The following is a 22,934-nucleotide window of genomic DNA, read 5'->3' on the forward strand; positions in this document are numbered from 1 at the left end:
AGGTTTTTCCTAAAATAATACCACCAAAACCTAATAGTATCTGCTGGTATCCAATCCTGTCTGCTAACAGCAGCACTTAGCATGCTATTTTGAAGCACAAAGTGCTGTCAAGTTGCACCTGCACTAGTTTCAGAGCTAATAAGAGTCAGAAAAAACAACATCCGCATTATTGTTCAAAAAGATTAAAGAATCGGATGACAGAAACCATAAACTTCAAAGATCACCAAAAAGGCTGACTATCACAAAAACAATTAGAAAAACTAAATAAAGCTTTTTGGGCCTAGTCCAAAGGGCCTGAACTGAAGGTTGCTCATGAAAACAACACAACCAAGATATGGTAGTGTGTTGGCAAAAGCACCATCTAAAGAACTAACGCTGACTCAATTAGATACACCATGAAACACACAAAAAACACCTTAAGCAAAAATGTTCCCCTCACCAGTTTTTCTTCGTTGTAATCATGTTACTGGTATGGGAAATCTAGAAGTTGTATTTTTCAAATGTCAGGATGAAGTTAAGATTTTTATTTAGTCTAAACTCATATATTTTGCCAGTGCGAGGTTTTCTTTAAGAGAACTAAGTTCTAAAAAGCGCTCAAAAGAAAAGTTAGTCCATAAACTCTACAGCTCTCACAAGCACAACCACCCTCCGTTACAGGCATTGCATTTGAGTTGCTTACCTGAAGGGAATGATAACACCGGATGGAAGGAAGAGTCCAGCTCTTGCACATAATCGAGTATTTTAGATTCTGCACTGTACTCGCTACTGCTGAAAGCGGAGGCTGGCACCATACACGGTAACTGAGTTTTATATGGAAAGGAGGTATCTCTAGATGGCAAAGTCTGCAAGGATACACAGAAACAAAGGTTAACTTCTCCTTTACTTACTTCTTCAAATTAGACCAGAAGGAAAAAAAGCCATAATCTGAGTGACACTCTTCAATATAAGAAGGGGAAAAAAATTCCTACAAACTTCAGATAGTTAAGTTATGACTTACCTCCACTTATCATGTACTATGGTGCACAATACAAAGAATACAAAAATATCCTTCAATTAGGGCCAGGAAACAGTTGTAGAAGTTTCCAGAGAAAATGTAACTGTTTCCAATAATTATTCTGATATATACTATGACAAACAAACACCCCTTAAAATTCCATTCCAGCACAATAGGCATGATATAGATACACAAAGAAAACTAACACCAGACTAAATACAGGGGTCTCCTCAATTCATCCCCTTAGTCTTAGTAAGAATCTTAGTATCGATATCGCTAGGCAGTTTGAACTTACACATTTTAATGCAAGACACAATATTAAATATTTTGAGCACACCATGTACTTACACAAAGCAAGACAGCAAAGTCCTTACCAGCAACACAAACAAAAGAAGATACAAAGCAATAAATACAGAGAGGGATGCATTGAGGACTGATTAATAGGTAGTAAAAGCAATTACTAGAAAGATTAATTTAGCTGCTTATTTGCAAAGCTTGTTAAAGTATGGAAGGTAAAATGATGGATTGCACAGAACTGGTAGGCATGAGGTAACAGGACACTAAGGCAAAAGGCCTGGTGATAATGGGCAGGAATAAACAGCAGAGTGCAGGCAATATACTGAGCTCTGAAAGACAGAAGGAGAGAACTGAATGTGATACTACAGGGCAGCAGTCAACAGTATTCTGTGCTTCAGAATAAGCTACAAAAACACTGCAGGGAAATAGTCTGTTTATGCCACTTTCAGCCTTACTAGTTGACTAGGTACTGACATTTTTAAGAGCTTCCATTGGTTTTTGATAACTCTGCCAAATGCTGCAGAATCCTTCAAAGTGGAAGGGTGGGAAGGGGGGCACTGGGGTAATTTGAGGTTCTCAGCCTAATGCTGTGCAAACTGCCACATTTATCATCTCCTGGAAAAGGATTTCAACATTGAAAAAAACCTGTAAGAATGAATATAACAGTGGTCGTCTTCATTTTCTTATGACTTGTCATGGAATGAAAGGAAAACATCTAGCAGTTGCATCAGAGGCAAGATGATCAAACAAACATTACTTGTATTTTTAGTACTTTTACTTTCTGAATCCAAGAAATCTCTTTCTGCTGTTTCCTCCTGTCTAAAACATTCCAGGCTGTATTCTAGCAGTGTCACTCATCTGTTAGTGATGCAGTGATTATGTCCACCACATAAAATCCCCCTCCACAGAAATCAGTCCTTCTGTCAGGTGGCATCAGCATTCACAACCCACACTAAGGCAGAAAATATCCCATTAAAAAGTTTGCCTTTCCATCTCTTCCCTTCTTCTCAACTGACAAATCCCCTATGCTGGTATTATATTGCAGTAACTATTAAAATCAAGTAAGTATGTTATGATGCTGAAACAGAGGAGACACTGTGGTAGGAGTGGTGGGGTTGCTGTATTTCACATTTTTTTTTTCCCCAGGAAAACATTAACAGTCCTAAATCCACCTTGATCTCCATACACAGGTGTATGCAGAAGTACTTTCAACTTAATCTGGAAAAAATTCTGTTCTAGCCCAGGACTCCTTCAAATCAATGTTCTTTCCTCTGACAGACATATGGGACTCTTCATCTGTTAAACATCCATGAAGTGTTGGCAGAACTGGGACCTGCGTTTGGAAACACTAGAGGGATAAATGTTAAAGAAAATTTAATGTTTCCCATTATATGGACCATTAAACTAAAGCCTAAAGAGGTAGCTGCTCTACCTTTGATGCAATTAAAGGGCTTGCTTTTCAAAGATGTACGAAAGCACATTTCCTCTTGATACTTGGGTTTTAGAAATGAACTAGTTTCCTGAATCTCCACTATTTAAGCTGCCACTGCACACCCTCTGCTTGCATTTTTTTCCTACACAAATGAATCCACATTACAGTAAATGATAAATACCTATTTCTTTAAAAAGAAATCCCCAAACACTGACCAGTAAAATTACGTAGAAAATATATAGGTAAGACCAACACATACAGACATCCGGTCCTTTAGTCCTGACTCGCTTTTTCTTGCTTTAATTCACTTTAGTCCCAAACATATTTAGAATATAGCTTAAAGCTAAACCTGCTCAAAAACATGCATACATGGTCAAATAACCTCCACAACCTCAATCATTTTGAAACAGTATTAAAATCCAGTTGCCAACACTGGTAAATGCCAAATTCTTTTCCTCATCTTGTCTGTGGTGGGAGTTACAAAACCTTATGCCTGTATTTGTCCATTATTTCCTTGAATGCTCTGGCATCAACACCTAAATAATTAAATCTTTTATTAAGTCAGTTCATAACTCAAAAGAAAATAAGGACTAATATAGAAGCAACAGTAAATTTATTTAAATGCTTGTGAAGCTACTAGAAAAAAAGCTAAAAAATCTGGCAGTGTCTGTGTTCCTAGCTACTAGATCTGGTTTAAATTTCTGATGGAATAGTTTTCCACTGGAAAATGCTGAATTACTGAAATCATGATGTTTGTCAGGAATGTTGACTGAAGCAACTCTTGATGAAAAAATTTCTGAAGCCCTTCATTCTGGAATGAAAGCATGTTGCTCAGTCAAAGAAAGTGCTTCAACCTTATTAAAACAAAACTGAAGAACTGTTTATTGAAAAACTAAACTCTCCCTCCTTCCAATTCAGTACTGAACAGAATCTACAACCTCACTGGCTTTTCCAGCAGTTAATTATTGATGTTGTAACACAACAACAACAACAAAAAAAATCCACCAAAACTCATCTGAACACAACCCCACAAATACGACCATTCAGCCACAGCAATGACAAGTGGTTTCATGAAAACCAAGGCGTACAGCTTTTAGAAGAGAGGCCTCTATAGCAAGCCTGACTACAATGCCAACCCCTTCAGAAAGTGAGAGATTACTAAATTCTTATCAATTTTCCCCCTGCTCTACTATTCCTCACACATCTCCTGAAACATTTTTCTTCATTACTGAAATACAAAACCTCATGCTTCCTGAGCTTAAGTAGATATGAAGAATAACATTACATTAAATTGATTCTATTAAGGAAAAGAAAATACACTGTATTTAAGAGGAAATAAAAAATGTGCGAGCTTTAAATCTTCAACTAAAATAGCAGCTCTGTTTTAAACTTCATAAGAAATGGTGTCACCAACAGAATCTAATTTTCTAGAGTATTATTAATATTAATCTTCTTGGAGGTTTTTTTTTTTTTTTTTCCTTAGTTCTGTTTTACTGGGTCACATAAAATCTAGTGAGCAATTTGCTTTGATATCCAAAACAATTCTTGCACTTGGCTTGTGATAAATTGATGCATTAGATAAAGCATGACTGGCTCATGCTTCTGTTCTGGAAGGGTCAGAAGGCTGAACAGTACCGGCCAACCATCCTTCTGCAGAGAAAAAGGTTTGAGTTTATGAAGCGTGCCATAATTGAGAAGAAAAACGTTTTGTGCTCCCAGTTAAAAATTCTGAAGTCAATACTCGCTTCATGGTTTCAGCTTCTGATCACTAAACTCCTACCATTTTTGGAAACATGCCTCAGTGTAACAGCACAGAGCGCCACAGTTCAGTTACACCAATGTGTACAAATCCAGTAAGTTAATTAAGTTAGCTCAAATACACTCTGCTGAATACCTGTCACGTCTGCTTCTGATTGCTCTTGCAAGCCCGAAAAAGGCAAGGAAAAAGCATTTATTCTCCCTACACACGCACTCAGAACTTTTCAACAGTATCAAAGAAGAGATATCCCCCTCAATATTAAAAGCTGCCCTTCAGTAAATGAGTAGCCAGGTAAATTGCAGAGACTTAAGTGTGGGATCCAAGAGAAGAACCACCATGTGGGTGGCTGATGCCTCCTCTTTGAACACCAAACACACTGCTAACTTTTAATCCTCCAGAAGCGCTATGTACAGCTCAAACCAACAGAGCAACGTGTTACCTGCTTGCTTCTGTGCTTTGGTATCTGCCTTAAAGGCCAGCCCAATACTCCATGGCCTCCCGCTTCTGCACACGATGATCTGCTCTGAGCAGAGCTATGCCCCTCTGGCAGAACATACAGTTCAATCAAATGTCTTATTTCACAAGCTAAACATCAGGAGTTCCCTAAGCAAGGCTTCACTGCAGAGTGCTTTTACGAAACGTACAATACACAGATAGTGAAAGGTTAATCTGAAAGCCCCAAAGACCTTCTCTCTTAGTGGAGGAGAAGGTGGGTAAAGCATCTAAGACATCCCTACACAGGAAGGTGTATAATAGATGGTGCTGATGATACATACTACATGACAGACCCTCCCTTCCAGATGAGGTTCCTATAGATGTCAAATGGACAGACCTTTCCCATACACTAGCCTACAATCCATACGCAGGTCAGATAAAGCAAAGCAAACTGCCCTGGGATGTAAATGAATTTGTCCGCCTCTGGCCCCTCTGAAGCTGTCGATAAGGATAAAGTGGCAGATCCTGTGACAGAGACCAGTTTTTCCAGGAACAGAACTGAGGCTTTCATAAAACACTAACAACAACTTACTCAGCATCTGGCTTGTCTCAAATTCAGATTTTTGGTCAGTGTCATAAAAGGAGTGGTAGCTTCTACTGTTCTCAGAGACCACCCACCTCTCGTAAGTATACATGGAGTTTAGTTTCTTTAATCCTGTTATAAGCCAATGGGAGATGGACTTTCACCTGTTCTGTGGGAAATGTATGCTGTTCTCAACATCCTGAAACAAAGAGCTTTTGTTCATCTAGCAAATCAATTGAAAAATCAAGGTTAGTGCTTAATCTTTGACCAGTTAAACCAAAAGAAGGAAAGACATGTTAACCCACAGGGATATCTTTTCAAAAATGCCATGTAGAAATTAAGAGTAGATGTGATCAGTAAAACACTACAGAAATGTCGTAATAAGCTAAAGGTGCAGGACTGTGAAAAGTTAAAAAATAAGGTCTTTTATTAGTTAAAAATTGGCAAAACCTGAATGGGAAAAAAAGAGAAGTATTCCTATGCATTCAGCTATTCTGAGTGTGTGACAAGACTGCTGTCTACAGGGGAGGAGGGAGGGGACGATATCTTTAGCTTTGCAATACGGTGATACTGCCAGGGGAACTAAATCTAAATGCATCCCGTGTGAGGTTTATGGCAAGCCAGTTAGCCCGTGAATTCTTCTTTTCCAGAATAAAAAACCTGAAGTTTTTCTAGGAAGCAGGTGTTCAAATATTCGTCCCTATGCAAACATATCACCTGGCAGAAAAACAGGGTACAACTTCCACACTATATGCAATATTCTGATTAAGCAGCTTGTCTGTACACACCCCCTTCTCCCTGTCCCTTATTCTCCTTTCCTCCTAGCTACAGACCACTTGCAGACAGCAGACATTTAGCAAGTAAGACAAAGGCTCTGCACGCTGGGTATAATACAAACTATAGAAGTGTGTACATATATACTCTTCCCTAAAAACTGAAAATTAACAAGAGTTACTAAAAGACCCATATGTATTTATCAAGTGGATCTACAAAAAGTATCACAGGCCCTAAGCATGCACTGGGAAAACAGCAGGACACAAAAATCACAGCACTGGTATGAGAACTAGAGTAAAATAAGAAACCCAAACCCTAGAATTTAAATACTTTGTTCCTGTCTGTTTTGGAGCCTTCTGGAGCAGCACTCGTGCTCCCCCCGCCCCCTTTTTTTTCTTTTAAAACCACTAAACGAAAGCAGATATTCTTCTGCTCTCACTTAACTCCCATTCGAGACTTAAGAGAAAAAATGTGGCAATATGCAACTACAAGAGCTAGCAACATTATACCAATTGTTTGCTTGTGATATCTAAAATGTAAGCTTTTGCACCTCATTTCTCAACTTTCAGGGTGTTGGCACATTTGCAAATTTGAATTCTAGTTTTCCCCATGTGCCTCAGTCCACACAACCACCTCTTCCTCCAGCAGGCAGAAATACAAATACAGTAAGAATTTTCAGGTTAAAACAACCCCACTGTGCTCTACAACCCTGCCAAGAAATGGACAGGACCAAAATTTATAATACTCAGATCTCACTCCTCTATGGTCTCTTACCCTTATTAATAGCTGTATAAAGTTTTAATAGATTAATACACTACGTAGGCTCGATATCTCTTGTCAAAGCATGAATTGACAAAAAGAAGTGAAACTAATGTCATTAGTTAGGATGTTAAATGAGAAACTAACAAAATGTACTGGCAAAACAAATTCCTTGTTACTAAAAAACCCCTGCAATAATCCACACGGATAAAATACTAGAAAAGAAAACATCAGGACATGTCAAGCTAAGCAAAGACCTCTCTGAAAGTACCTGACTAGTAACACCACTTGTCTGCTTTTCAACAAACTTAACAGAACTTTTGGTATCTCACCCATAATTAAGTTCATTCAAGTTTAGGCAAAAAATAGCCAGAGAATGAAATACTATAGCTCCTCACTGTAGGAAAAGCATTTGCAGGAGCACCTAGGCATTAGACTTTGGAGAATCTGGGGGTGGGCGAGGGAAGCAGTTATAAATGCGACAACCACTGGGAAAAGATTCAATTGGAGCTCATGTCTTAAAAGTCCTGACACGATCTGGTTCTTACAGGCTTTCTTGGGTTTGATGTTTTGATACTCTTTGCCTTCTTTCTTAATGTTAAAACTACATTATGTGCATTTCACAGGAGGAGACAATGACCTAGAGGCTGTTTGACTTGCCAGCCATAACAACTCAAATGAATGGCAGATCCAGCGTTTTGGACGAAGCACTCTTAGACTTCCAACCCCTGCCCTCAAGCATGTGTCCTCCTGCTAGACCACGCCTGCAGTTTACTCCTTTGTGCTACCCTGCATACAAGTTTTAATATTCATTCAAAAATCATGCTGAAGAAATGCACCACTACAATCACATCCTCTAGCACAGACTGCAATCCAAGGGTTTATTGCGCATGTGGATTATTCCAAGTGGCTTGCGCACTGACTCACAATCAAGAAACGGCCTAAGCTCTTACCAAGCTATTTAGATAATGAAAGAAGAAAGATACAAAACAGATTCCATGGCCAAAAGATGACTCACAGATCATCTGTGGTACTTAGCCATTCTGAATTAGGGGACAAGCGGATTTGGCCCCAAAGGATGTTTCAAGTTCCTGAGGATACTGGATGGTGACAGATAAACCAAACACCCGGCATCCTGTTTTATTTATCCCCACTGCAGTCTTAACTATCTTGCAGATCTGGCAGGTCTTCTAGAGTTTCACAGAGTTCTGTGTTTTCTTTTACACACTACTCTGTGTAAGCATTACTTAAATACCAGAGAAGGGGAAGATGTAGTCCTCTTCAGAAAAGAAATACAGCAAAGCAGAGGACAATACAGGGCATCTCTCAACAGGCACTGGAAGGCTACTAGGTCACTAAATACTCAAACTTTTGACAGCATTGTGAATGTATGTGGCATGGCAGCAGATAAGAGAAAAAATGTGGCTGTCTTCCCAGTGACCTTATGGACTGACAGATGGGACAGCAGTTCACAGTTTCATACTTTGCTTTCCCTAACATGGATGTTGGGAGAAGGCAGAGGGGATGAGCTTCCCAAAAGAATCTTAAGAGATGTGAAGGACAACACTCTGAATGCCATTCCATGCACAAAGGGTCCAACCAGTCATTCCAAAAAAGCCAAATTCCTCAAAATTATCCCAGCATTTCTTAACCTCCTACACATGGGAAGTCTGCATTTTGCTGGGATTCTCTGGTCAGAATTCTTTAGTCATCGTCTGCTCAGATTACTCTGCAGAGTGGCATCGCCCATCAGGCACTGCGATGTTCGGAAGATTCAATCTTCTCACGCTTTGGCAAGCTGGTCTCTGTTAACTCCACATCTGCTGCAGGGAGGTGGCAGCAAGCCGTCCCTAGCTCCAGCTTGCTCTCAGGTCAGTGACCTTAAGGAAATGGGGGTCCTCACAGACCATAGTACCAGGGGCTATATAAGTATGTAAAACTTGAAGAAATATGGGAGAAGCACTTGCTAGAGATACCACAGTAACATTACATTAAAAATCCAACTATTTTCTATGCTGCTAAATAGTAACTCCTTTTTCTATGAAAGGCCAAAGGAAATTTGCTGGATTACTATTGGGAATATAAATGCATTTTCAAAGAAAACTAGGTATCAATCCCAGAGGCCATTCCCCATTTTGCATCCTTACCCTTAGACATCTGCCTAATCTAATCAGTCAGCCTGGGCTGATAGCCAGTGTTCTTCCATTACAAGTTGAGCAATCTTATCAACAGCTGGGTAACCAAGTGTAGCAAATGCAGGACTAAGAAAGTGACAGGGCCTGTTTCTTGAATGAAAAGATACACTGATGACGGCTCTTAATTCAGAGACTGGATACCCATTTAGGCTTGATTGTCAGAATATGCTGGAAATGTCCAGTCCAATTTTATCACTTACTTCCCCAGCAGGATCCCTGACACACTGTTTTTAACCAACACTGTGTAAGAGGCTTTGTTCACTGCTTTATCTTAATTTTGAAAACTTTAATTGAGTTTGGCACGTACATGAAGTCTGAAGCTGACAGCTTGATTGCTGCCACCACCTTGTATTTTCTCCAGGAACATGAGCAGAATCTATCTGTAGCACATAATGCAGTTCTCCACATGGCCTCTCGGCTAACTTCCCCATGGAGAGGACATTAGAAAGCAGAGTCTAGACACAGGTTTTTGAGCTGAGAGCTGCAGTAAGCATAAACAGCATTCCCCACAGGGCTTTTTACCACACTGTCTTTGGGACATCTCTGCACTTTCGGTACAGAGACATTGGAGCTGGGTTAGTATACGGTAACCCAGCACTAGAAATGTCAAGAGCGTGAAGCAGACACACAGTTGCACCAGCTCCAATATTTGAAGCCTTAACTAGTAACTTAAAAATGCACTTTTTGATTGCAGTCTACAATCAAAGGTAAACTACAAATTTATCTTTTTGGTCTACAAGTCAAGGTAAACTATTGAGCATGCAAAGCACCTCAGCTCTACGGCTGGTTGAAGATAAAAATGTAGACTCTGCTTTGAACTCCTGCTGCCCGGCTGCAGAAACAAAGTTTCTGTTCACAAGCTTCTACTGTTACTCTCTGAACTGCACTAACTCCGGCCCAGTTTTCAAAGGACAGAGACATAGGCAGTACTCGTAGATATTAAAGATATTTGAGTCTGCAAGGTGCAGGAGCATAGAAGAGCCTTATTTAGAAATTGCATCTGGAGGGGGGGAAGCTCCTCATGTTTAACTAGAGGGAAGGGAAAGCCTGGGAGTCTCTTGCTGAGGAGCAATCTCCACAGCTGCAAGAAGCACTTGTGGCATTGGAGGCATCAGTTGGAGAATGAGGCCTCCAACCTCTTTATCAGGACACAGACTGGACTGAATGGGAAACAAGGAAATCCAAGTCAGCAACAGTCTCCTTGGTTAATGCAAGGAAGATGAAAAGTCTAATTGTCTAGGAGGTAGAATTCCCAAACTGTAACCCTCCGCCCCCATCCCCCACCATCAACCCTCCATGCAGGCTGCCAAGTCTTTAAGCCCCACTGCCAGGAAGCTGAGAAGTCAAGCTAATAAGAAACTGAACAGTTTTTCAATAAAATATCTTGCTAAAACTAGGACACTTCTGCAATTTTGTAGAGGATGCTGAATCAGCACACTAACACAGAACATCCTTGCAGGGGAAATTTCTCCCCAGACCACTGGTACACTTAGTAAATCCTAGACAGTTAGCCGACAAGACAGGGAGATTTCTCTCAATATAACACAGTTTTAAAAGGCAAAGTAAAATCAAGAAATTAAAACCGCTTGGGATTAACACTGCTCTAAAGAATGAGTTCATACCATCTCTGCTCCCAAATTAGACTGTTACTTTAAGCACTACAGCTAAACTCATTATATATTCTTACCAGCAATATGCTATTAATATCAGACATGAACATCAGCCTTGCCTTGCACAACAGACAATGGGGTTTTTTTCCATTTTAGAATATTAATTCCTTTGTAATGCAGAAAATTTTAAGACTTTTAAAGCATTCATAAAGTGTCATGAAAAAAGCAATATAACTAATCAGGAACAGCAAAAACGGAAACAAGATTAAGATACTGCAATTTAATTTCCTAGAAAATAATGTGCCACCAGCTGTGTAAACTTTCTTGTAGCTAAAACAAATATTCTGAAAACAAGCAGGCAGCTGATTTACACTGCACCATGTTTCCTCACCAGTCAAGCCTCCCAAGGAAGCTCTCGAGTTGTCTCTTAGACTGTACAAAGGCTTTAAAGACAGCCATACAACAAACTGATTTGATAAGCAGGATTCTGAGCAATCTTTATGTTCAGCTCATTAACTCTGAGCTCCTGCTGACACATCTAGTACTCCCGCCACATATACTGTATGCTCCCTGAACATAACAAATAACCAGCACAGCATGCACTATTCTTCTGACATACCAGACACATGCAGACTCTAGCAGCTGGACTCTTTGGTTTTCTCTCCTGAAGAGAGAGGCAACGGCCTACCTGCTGATTCCAGTAACAGGCACCATGCATTCTGTAGAGTTTCCTCTTCTGGAAAGTATGAAGTGGCCTTGTTCGGGCAGATGTGCTCACATTAGCCATGGAGAGAGATCTTAGTCTTGTCCTGTCTCTCCTCCTTTTCTTGATGTGCTGATGATCAAGCAACCAGCTGCTCGAAGAGGATACCTCTCTGTTGTCTGAAGCTCTGCAATTTCATGATTAATGGGGGGAGGAAATAGAAAAAGTTACATATGCTCCACATGCACAAGCCAAGATTTCATACATCGGTGAGCATTCTAAGAGAATTTTATAAACACTAAAATGTTTCAGCAGGCTGTTTCAGGAAACCATGTATGTGCTTTGTTTGCTCTTTGATTAATTCTATGTTAGGTCATGAAAGGAAGTTTATCGTTCTTGTTCACTTTTCTGCTCACGGAAGCAAGTGTCAAAATGAAGTTAAGCCATCAGGCATATAATGATTTTTGGTTTTTCCAAATTCAAGAACTCTAACACTTCTAACACCTATGTGTTTTAAGTTACAATTAATATTTCCCTACAAACTTACATTCCATTCATGACAGCAGTCACGCTAACACAAAGGAGACCTAGAATCCTGCCCTAATACTTTTGAGATTTTCTAGTTTTGTTCAAGGACTGAAACTTAAGTAAAGCTTTACAAACAATGTCCATTCAGCGCAGGGGTTGCAACTCACTGTGAAGAATTGTATTGAAATTAGGAACTCTGCACACTTAACTTAAACCAACACAAAGCCACTGAACTTCACTTCCAGGGACGTGCCAGTAGAGCTCTCCAATAAAGCCCAGGCCCAGCCTGGGAGAAGCTCTCGGGGAGGAGGGAAAGCCTAGCCTGTTTGTCTGTCTTTAAGACCTGGAAGCTGGTTAGACACAGACGAGTTGGCAGAATGCAAGCTCAGCTCCAGTCACAGTGTGACAGGGTCTACATGGACTCATGGAAAGCTTTGTTTTAACATTAAATCTCAATCTTATCTGCATTTCCCCAAGTCTATCCCTTTCAAATCCCCCTCAATGTTATACCATCATCCCTCCACAACCTTACCTACACACACGCTTGCTGTACTCATGTCCTTGGTAATACATTATGCAATCACAAAAGTTATGTGACAACACAGGGCCAAGAGCAGTAGAAAACCCTATACGTATAACAACCTTGGATCACTGTCACCAATCTACAGCCTGTCTGCTCACCAGAACAGGGAACACTACATGGTTAAGAATTCAAAACACCCTCCATTCGGGTGGGAATGACTCAATGGGAAGAATGCACTTCATTTTTATAGGTATCCTGATCTTATTTTGTTGCCTGCAAAGCTGAAGGCTTGTTGCAAAAAGCACTCAAGCATGGATTTATTTTTACAATACTGAAGACCTTGACTACAATACTGAAGACCCTCTAAACTGCCTGAGAAGTGCAAGTCTACGGGATATTTTGGCCTTGGTTCATAACAGGTCATCTATCTGCACAAATCATTATTTGCTCTCATGAACTTTATCTGGCAAGTCACAGCCTTATTAGTAAAGTTACAACACCCAAGAAAACATGAAAATGAATTTATTACAAGGCCATTTATCAATCTTTTTTGACATGTAGTATTCTCCTAACAGTACATTTTATTAAATAGAAGTGCTTGTTATGAGAGTATGATTAAACACCATCCCATGCTGTGCTGGTGTGGTAATAAGGCATAATGGGCACGAATTAGATGGCACAACGTATTTAAAGGAACGTTAGTAAGTGCCAAGAAAAAGCCCCAAAGTACTGAAGTGTTACATTCTTAATGCTAACACCAAATTTTTAAGACTTGAGAAAGAAATAAAATGTTTAAAGTCTATACAAAAGTTTTCTTAAAATACTTTCTCTGAATTCTCAAAAACAGTTTCTCTGTAATTATGTGCCTCAAAGTCAGATGGGGCCAAGCTCAACTTCTGGAATTCCACATACCTCCCTCTTACATGAAAGACAACTTGGACAGGTAAATTAGAACAAAGAGCCCTTCAGTCTGGCTCTTCAACTTCTGTGATTCCTGCCTTTGTTCTGGTGGTCTGCCCTGGTCCTTGATAACCTCTCTTCAGTCTCTGCCAGCTGCTCTGTTTACCCTCCTGTGCCTCACAGTTACGCACAGCTCCATTTTCAGATGAAGCAGAGATCTAGCTCTGTGGTTGGACCTCCCGTACACAGCAGCATGGTTTTCCTGCCACTTGTGTAAATAGGCTTCCCAGTCAAGGTTTGAGTTATTTGTTTATTTTGATGTTAGTTTGGGTGTTTTTCAAAATGTGGTTCTACAGAAGAGCAGAGATGAACCATCACCAGATGTAAAATTCACAAATTTGCTGAAACACTCCTTTCAAAGCTCATAGGTTGGCCTTTCTTGCACTGTAGCCTAGCTAAAGAGCAGAGACCTTACTCACAGATACACACATGCACAGCAAGCCATCAGACAGGCACTATCTGTACTGAAATAATGAACTTTTTCATTCTTCTCTCCTGATAAGAAAGTGGTTATCACTAGCTTAAGGAACTGCTTCTATGAGCATTTACCTTCAATGCATCTGGCTAATCTTGGCATCTAGATTAAATTGAACAAAGTAAAGCTACATAGAAAAAGGAAGCCACTAATTAAATGAGACCTTGACAAATGGCAATTCAAGGTTACCCACATTTCATCAGCCAGGAACCGTACATGCACCACCACTTCCACTGGGTATAGCCCAAGTAACCAACTGTACTGCAACCCCATGATTACCAACCTCAAAGCATCTCACGCTTAGACCTACTTTAAACATGGACTATTAGATCTTTCACATCAAGAGCTTACAACCAATTTCAAGAATTTACTTAAGTAAAAGGTGCTATCATCCGTTTTTTTCCCTCTTCAAAAACAAAAAATCACCTTACTTTCCATTTGATTTTGATTTCTACCTTCTCAAGTACTTAATAGTCAGAGTGAGCTCTAGAAGGAGTGAGGGGAGAAGCAGCCAAGAAACAAAGTTAACTGTATTACGTAACTGTCTCAATTAATTGCACACAAAACTACAACAACAACAAAATACAACAAAAAAACTGAAACACACTCAAAAAAACAAGAAGTAGGAGGCAGTGAATTTCCCTCCGGGATTCTCATGATAACCACTCTATATAGTGCTTAATTACCATCTTTAATCAACAGTACTTTTTTGCAGATTTCAAAACACTTCACAAGAAGCAAAAAATTAACTATTTAACTGATTTTTAAAATGACATAGTCTAGAAAGGTCTCAAGTCTCTCAGATTCCCTTCCAACACCTAACTCACCAACTCCAGTTTAGAGCTACACCACTGAGAAAATCTTCCAAGTCTTCCCATTCTTCTTTGGGCTTTTATAGGTCATGAGTCAAAACCAACCAGCCTTAGAGTACTCCATGAGCAAACAACTGTGTTGCTCATAAAATGGAAACAGGACTGATTTTGGACAGTGTCTGATAAATCAGAAGAGAAGTGGCTCAGAGTTACATCATTAGAGTCCCTCATCATGAAGTCAACTTCATACACTCCTAAAAACATTAAAAGCAGGAGCCCTTCCTCAACTGTTCTGTGAAGAAGTCACAGATTCAAGACACAGCCTTCTAACAAACTAAATTTCTCTCTTCTTCCACATACCCATCTCTATTAGCAACTCCTATTTCAGGGCTATTTTTATTCCAAAACTCAGAGGAATCTTCTGATTTTCCCCCACATTATTTGTAAACAACTGATACATCAGGAGCATGAATGCTACATGACAGGACCCCTTCATCCTTAAATTTAGGCCACAGTCACACAATCGCTTTGGAACAGAGGGCAGTTAAAGAAGCTGCCCATCCAAGCTGCTCATTATAATCTCTTTGTGGGAGGCACAGCCTCTGCAGCAAAGCTGCTGAAACAGACAGCGTGGCCAGCTCTTCTTGGAGCCGAGAGACAGGGAATTACGTTCTGCTGCAGACACTGCCATAAACCCCACAACTCTAGTAGGGAACACTTTCTTCATCCACCTGGTCTTAATTAAGACCTATGAATAACAGCAACCCCTCCATCCTCAAAAATCACATTACCAGTATCTCAGGAGATATATATTACATACCTAGGTCTTTTGTAAGCAGGACTGTAGTCAATTACCTTAACGCTGTTTTGAGATTAATACTGATTGCAGCCTGTGCTATATTTTAAAATCTTTGAGTAAAAGATGCAATTACTAAGAAGTATGGAGTAGTACTAAGAAACATTTTTCTACAATACTAATTCGAGCTGCTGTAGTAATCCTGGAAGGTATACCCATCCAGAACAAAAGACCACAAATGGAAAAATATTATCTTCAAATTCATGAAGAAGTAGCTGGCAAATATAAATTTGGCCTTTTATTGAAGACTGATGTGCTTAAAATTAATGAAGCTGCCACAAAAGTCTAACACTGACCCATGCTGAGGCACAGGTGGCATTGCTTATGTATTCTACTAATCTAGTAAAGTCTAGTTCGTCACTTTTCCAGAAATAAAGCTGCACTCATGATGATGGAATGTCAGTCTGAAATAATCAGTAGTGTGTTATTTACTGTACCCTTCCACTACTTTGTAGATATATAGATTTTCCCAGTACTTAAATGTACTTACAGTGACTGCATAATTTTATGATGTCTTCAAGAACAATACAAAACCCTACTCCTTTCAGCCTTACAAGCGAGACCTGACTTTTCCTGAAGCTTGCAGAAAGCAGCTCTCTTTTCCGCATTTACTACTGTAATGATTATCAGTTCCACCTACATAACTTTATCAAAAGCTATTTAAAAAAAAAAAGCTATCGTACTTTCACCTACCTGAAAGAGATGCCATTGACCAGCTGTCTGTGCCTACAGGTCTTGGATGAAAGTGATGAAGAAGCTGGAGACAGATTGAGTGGAGCAATTAGGCTGCTGATGATTTCACTCAGTTGTGCACTCTGGAAAAAAAAAAATATAAAAGGTAGTCAGACTTTGTTATACAGACTCAACAGCTCACAGGTCCTGGGTTTTTGTTGTTTTCCTACTTAGGATTCCAGTCACACACATCATGGAATAATCATATTTAGTTTTTTCTTGTGAATAATCAAGAGTGGCATGTTTTTTCTTTCACAATTATTATGTTGAACTATACAGGAAAAAAAAAACCCAAACAAAAAAACAACACAACCCTGAACAATCAGCCAAGGACATTGTTTATACATTTGAATAAGTAGCACACAAAACACATTAGTGATTTTAGTATTTTAAACAAAGGTTTTTAAAAAGGCAAAAGAAGCCAGAACACTTTACAGCTGATGTTATAACAGCTGCAGCCCAGAGTTGCTAACTGGACATTCAACAAGCATTTCAACAGGGGGGTGGAAAAAAGTCTACTGTCTAGTCATTGTACATTTTGTTCACTCAAAGTATTTTTCTTGTTAAAAGAATCATCTGCATTGCTCACTGTAGTTTGACAAAAGTGTTCTTACAAAAGGAAGCGTAACTACAGGAGGGCTATTTTAACTACAGACAGAATGGCTAAAATCTTCCGGTATCCTCAAAAATAGCAACAAGAAGCCCCCACCCCACCAAAATGCAGACTTTCAGAACTGCCCCAAAACAAATGCAGCTAATTTATTAAGACTAAGAACTTATAAAGCAATGAATTGTGGACTGACTCCAGATAACATTTCACAACGATTTTTTTGTTTTAAATGTCAAACCTTAAAGGCTATTCTGACAATAAACGTAGCTTTCTTAGAGGAAACTGTGTGCTGCACACTAAACAGAAATGAAATGTATCTGAAATGGCATACAATTTTTTTTAAATTATTTTGTAGGATTTTCATTCAGAACTAAGAATGCTTAAAACAAGAATCGCTAAAGATTACCCAGTAAGTTTTGTTTACATTTTGAGGCACTACCATTTATGCAGAAAGAGGCAGGAAAAAAAATTTTCCATTTTATTACAACTCATGTCTTTCCTGTTAATGTTTAAGTGATGCAGTCGGGTAAAAATTTCATGCCAGAATAAAATATTCAGGGATGGATATCAAAGCACATAGCAAGTTAATTATAAAAGGTCTATACAAAGCAAACAAAATGCCAGTAAAGTATTTAGCAGATTGAATTCTGTTGAGATTTTAAAATCAATCTGTAAGGAGCAAAGTCTCTACTGAATATAAAAGCACCAAAATAGTGGCAGACTTCCAAAACACAAGGAAAAACATACATGTTTTTAAAACATTGCACAGCTATGAAAAGGACTTGAGAACAGTATTAATAAAACCTGCGAGGCTCAGTCACTTTGTATTCTTTATGGTTGTTTTTTGGTTGTTCACAAGTAAAATTATTTATTTTTAACAAAGAAATAATTTAACACAGGACTGAAGAATTCTGTGGGAATATCTGTGGATGTACTTCAGCCTACAGCATTGCTACTCCTGACACTGAACATGAAGAAACTCAGACCTTCAGAGTTAAGGTTGATTTACAGAGCTGATAGCCAAAAAGCAAATCAAACCCCAAAACTTTTTGTGGTGTAAAGGGAAGAAATCTGATGTAATCTGTGAGATGCATTAAATGAAGAACACCTTTACTTCCAAGTGATCTTCAGACCGTCAAAGTTCTTGGACCTCTGTTTGTAGCTACTCAGGGACCAGGAAACACGGTACTATTACTTTAATTGTCAAATGTCTTACTGAAAAGTGCGTTTAATTCTCCAAGTAATCACTTAAAGAGGGGACATTCACCACATTCTAAAAATGCTCTTTGGTTTACCTTGTGTAATTGCCAGCACTGAGCATATAAATTTCCTGTTTCATTGCTTCCTCACTCCTGTCTGTTGTGGATAAGATCTATCAAACAGGGGAAGCATTTTAAGAACAGGAAAGTATGACTATCAAATAAGAAAAATTGGCACAGAGATTCAGACACAGGCATTAGTACCTAAAGCTACTTTTACCCCATTTAAAAAACATGTGTATGACCAAGAATTTATGTACAGCAGCAGAGCAACATATTAATGCACCATACTGCCTTTGTCAGGTTTGCTTTATGCTAACTGCATAAATTTATCTTGAAAACAAATTTCCTGTATCTCCTTCAGCACATTCTTTATGTACTTCCTAGCAAAAGAAAACCCTGCTGGAGCCTGTATCGTATTTCCTGGAATTAACCTTGGAAATGACTGTTTTGAACACCATGAACTGAAACTCTGCTCACAGCTACGCCTACGCCATGCTTGTTAAGTACCTGGAATTCCTCAGCTCCTAACTGGAGTCCTATGATGCTTGAAAAGGCAGACCAACAATTATATTGTGTCGGGGCGTTTCCTTTTTTTTTGTTGTTGTTTCAAGTGCAACATACCTCCATCTTCAGCTGTACTCTTTCATCTCACATAAGTATTTCCTGAAACAGTCTGTGGCAACTCTACATTGAACCTAACTATAAAGGAGAAGCAGGTTTGTGGATAGCTATTAGAAGTGATTATGTGGCCGCTTTGATGGAAACAAAGCGGTAACACAGACACGTCAGAAATAAAAGCTTAATTTGTAAAGCTGGTGTACAATGTAGTTATTGAAGCTCTCCAATTCATCAGCACCCACTCTTGGGACTGTGAAATATCTTCCTTTTTGGAAGCCATCACCATGGAACCTGCCCTATTTCTGAAGTAAATCATTTGGCTCCATTGACCGTTCAGTTCTTATTTTACTTTACCTGTTTTTCTATGTTTCGTAAAAGCAGGGTAGGACTGCTGGGTGACATTTCAAAGTCATGCTCCGGCAAAGAATCCTGTCTCTCAACGGCAGCTTGCGAATTCCCTGTGGCGTTTAATAAAGCTTCTTGGTCTGTCAATTGTATTTGCTTCTTCAAAATGTCTTTTGGAAATGGGAATTCTTCTAAGATCACCATCCCCTAGACAACAGCAATTGAACAGAGTTGGTTGACAACAGATTAACCCTCCTAAATAATTTTTAAGGGGCAGTTGAACCTGGTACATCCCTCTTAAATCCTCCCAGCAATTCCTTGAGGCACTTAAACTACATTGTAAACACTTAACAGCTAAAATATAGAAATAGTAGGTATTTTCATTAATGAAAAACTGCACCATTTATGCTACTCCTTATAACAGCAATCGTTCTAGTGTTACACCACTGCTTAAACATCTGTGCCAAAATTCAAATCAGAAATTCATACTTATTAGAACAACTATATGATCATTTGCCTGCTGATTTGAGAAGAGGTTTTTCTGTAAAAAACAACCACCCTTTGATTTGAAGTTGGTTATAGTCTTTGCAGAGGCATTTTAAAGCGCTCTGTTTTTGTTATTCCTATCCATGTTCTAAGCAAAACATCAAGGTTGTTATTTTTTATGTAACAGAGATGGATACAATTCAAAACAAAAGCCTTTTACAATTTAATAATTTTTTTTTTTTTAAGGTGAGCATTTTTAGAGTTTCATAATTACAGAGGTAACTATCCTAAATATTCTAGCAATCACATTGCTTTTCAGTACAATCTGCACAAATGTGGTATCAGACATAGTCTATCATCTAGAATGTCACCTAACAAGATAAATATTACTTTATATGGTAGGGAAATAACAGTTTCATAAATGGAACTAGGAAAAGAATACCCCCATTGTGTTTTCCACATAACAGATTAGAAAAATAAAAGTGTCAAATACAATCCTAGGTAACATCTCAGTTGGTTTAACAACTTAAAATGTTAAACAAAATAATAAGCAAAATAACTTTGTAACAGTCAAAACAGTTCCTCAGATAGTCCCTTAATTTGTCATTATCTTGAGCAAGTAAGTTTAATACTTAGAAAAGGCTATCAAACCTCTGCAGGCTCTTTCCGAAAAGCAAAGGCAATAACTTACTTGCTTTTAATCAAGTTACTCAAATATCAAGCAGATATTGAAAGAACAGGACCATTCAATTACACTGCTTCAAATTTTTCTTTTTAGTGAGAATATCCCACTAAAAAGCAAGGGAAGATTGTCATCATATGAACACAAGGAACCCCTGTATTATTTCTTTTAGCAAGACAAACTTCACCTAGGTTGTGGCTGTGGAAAATTAAGGATCCTAGTTTTACTCACACCTTGACTCCTGCCTCAGCAGCAACTTGCCCTAAAACACAAAAGCAAGTCTCAAAGAGACTTCAAAGAGGAGACTAGGAGAAAACGTAAAATTGTCCTGTTCTCATTGTGTCTCTTATTCCCATTTGAGTTATAAATTCAAAGCTGAGAACAAAGATATTCCCTAAAACCAAACGTAGGTGCTTGAAAACTTGCTTTAGTGCCCCAAAGGGTCACAGAGAATCTGAATTTCCACACAGTCAACACTAAATTTTACACATTCGTTATCAGGTAGTAGCCCAGAATCCGTGCTTTTCCATTTACAGCAGATGGAAACGAATCCAGACAGTATCATACTATAATCTATAGACCAACAGCAGTTACAAAGTAGGCAGTATGTTCAAGGAAATTCGAGTATAGATCTAATTTTTATGTGCCACAACAGGAGGACAAGCTAGCTCAATACCTTTAGACTCTTTAGATCTTTTTAGTAAAAGAATCATAGGTCATGACCACAGCAAGAGCAAAAAAAAAACCAACCCACAAATTCTGAAGTCAGAGGAATAGGAAGACATACAGGAAGAGTGGTGAAAAGAGGGGGGGACACTCCCCCCCCGGAATTTTATGTTTTTTAAGTTGCAGAATCCTGTTGACAAGCACGGAAGAGGAAAGCAGAAAAGCAAGGAGAAAATTGACAGACTGTATGAAAAGGTAGAGATGGAATAGGCACAGAAGAAAAGAGGAAAAGTAAAGAATTAGAAGACTTAATACTGACATGTAGAAATTATAAGTTAAATGGGTTATAACCAGTAGGTTTTGGCAATAAACTCCCTCCTCCCCCCTCTTTAAATGGAATTGTTTTGTTTTGCAGATACCCATTTTTTTAAATGGAAGGACTCTCAAAGACCCAGAGCTGCTCCTTCTGTGCACATACAGATGGAGAAGACACATTGCAGTAGGGCAGGAAACGGCCCACAGGTTAATCATCTCCCTTCCTATTGCATTATGGTGTTAGAGGAGTGGCATTTTGCTTGAAATCGTTGCTCACTGGCTATAAATCACATTTTTTTTCCACTCAAGACACATGAAAAACACTCTCAAACCATTAAACACAGCACACAAATCCTAATGATACTGTGTAACTACTTTGCAGCCACTAAATGAAAACGAAGAGCTCTTCTATCAGCCCACGTGTCCTTCCGTAGCTGCTGCACTGGTGTACTACAAACATGTATACCAAAAAATCACAGCTGAAGAAAATACGTGTCTGCCTTCACTATGGGACACAATGCAAAATACTGAATACCACAGCTGGTAAAATGGGCATGAAGTTTGCAAAAAGGAATGTCACTAAAGATCTCCAGCAGGAAGATGACTAGGCTCCAAGCCAACATACCACCTAATGTGAAGAAAATGCATGACTAAAAGAATGTTTTTTCTCTCATTTCTCTGTTATTTCTTTCTCAGTATTCTGCAGCTCATGAGACCTATGCCACCCTACAGGCTGATAGCTTTCGGGTGTAACAGTGTGCATGTACATGGTATTTAGGACAACACTAAAATACGGGCATTCTCACCCTTCACCAAAATACAAAATCTCCTTCCACTTTCAGGGGCACAGAGGCAGGGCAGACCCTCAAACAAAGGCTCTTCAATTATTTTTTAAAGAAAAACCTGACTGGGGAAAATTTGTGAGCAGGAGACAAAAAGTTGGATATGAAAAGAAGGGCTCTGAGGGCAAAAGGAGAAGCAGGAATAATTTTTCTGTATGTGATCAGAGGGAAATGCTCTCTGGGGTGATTTCCCCCTCCTTTTTCACTCCCTCTGAGTCTCATGTTCAGCCACATAAAGTCTAAAGCATCTTCTGGCTCCTCTCCATCTGTGCTTGTCGGACCCCAGCACAGATCAGACAACCCACATGAGGCTCATCAACCCAGAGTCAAAGAGCCCTCTCCTAAAACACCTTACTATCATATCACCAGAATTATCACAGGTTTTGGCATCTTGCACATGAGAATGACCTGGGGAACCCATTAAATTGATAGATAGATTACTAATGTTTTAGGAATGTGAGTTTCCCACTGTCTAGCCAGTTTGATTTACAAAAACTAGTACATGAGTTACACACATCGGAATTTTAGTAATAATTAATCCTTGACCTGTTCAAAGTGCCGTACAAACATTAACTAGCTAATCCTCAGAATAAACATGCACTGTAAATAACAAAAAAACCCACCCTGAAACCCCACAACACAAAAATGAATAAACAACCACCCCACCTGAAAAGGAAATCT

The 22,934-nt window shown here is 39.0% G+C and overlaps 1 protein-coding gene across 4 annotated transcripts in view; it reads right to left on the reverse strand.

The window, feature by feature from the left end:
* Window positions 1-22,934, reverse strand: part of LOC104034009 (long-chain specific acyl-CoA dehydrogenase, mitochondrial) — a 90,324-nt gene that overhangs the window by 19,524 nt on the left and 47,866 nt on the right. For 3 of the 4 annotated variants that reach the window (XM_075711033.1, XM_075711035.1, XM_075711036.1), the window contains exons 8-11: window positions 19,272-19,469; window positions 16,389-16,510; window positions 11,527-11,728; window positions 680-842 (exon numbers count right to left, since the gene is read on the reverse strand). In XM_075711033.1, the coding sequence (XP_075567148.1) occupies window positions 680-842; window positions 11,527-11,728; window positions 16,389-16,510; window positions 19,272-19,469 (685 nt within the window). The remainder of the gene's footprint in view (window positions 1-679; window positions 843-11,526; window positions 11,729-16,388; window positions 16,511-19,271; window positions 19,470-22,934) is intronic. The other variant, XM_075711034.1, reaches the window with a different exon arrangement.

The sequence above is a fragment of the Pelecanus crispus genome, chromosome 5 (assembly GCF_030463565.1).
Source record: "Pelecanus crispus isolate bPelCri1 chromosome 5, bPelCri1.pri, whole genome shotgun sequence".
In the NCBI taxonomy this organism is placed as follows: Eukaryota; Metazoa; Chordata; class Aves; order Pelecaniformes; family Pelecanidae; genus Pelecanus; species Pelecanus crispus.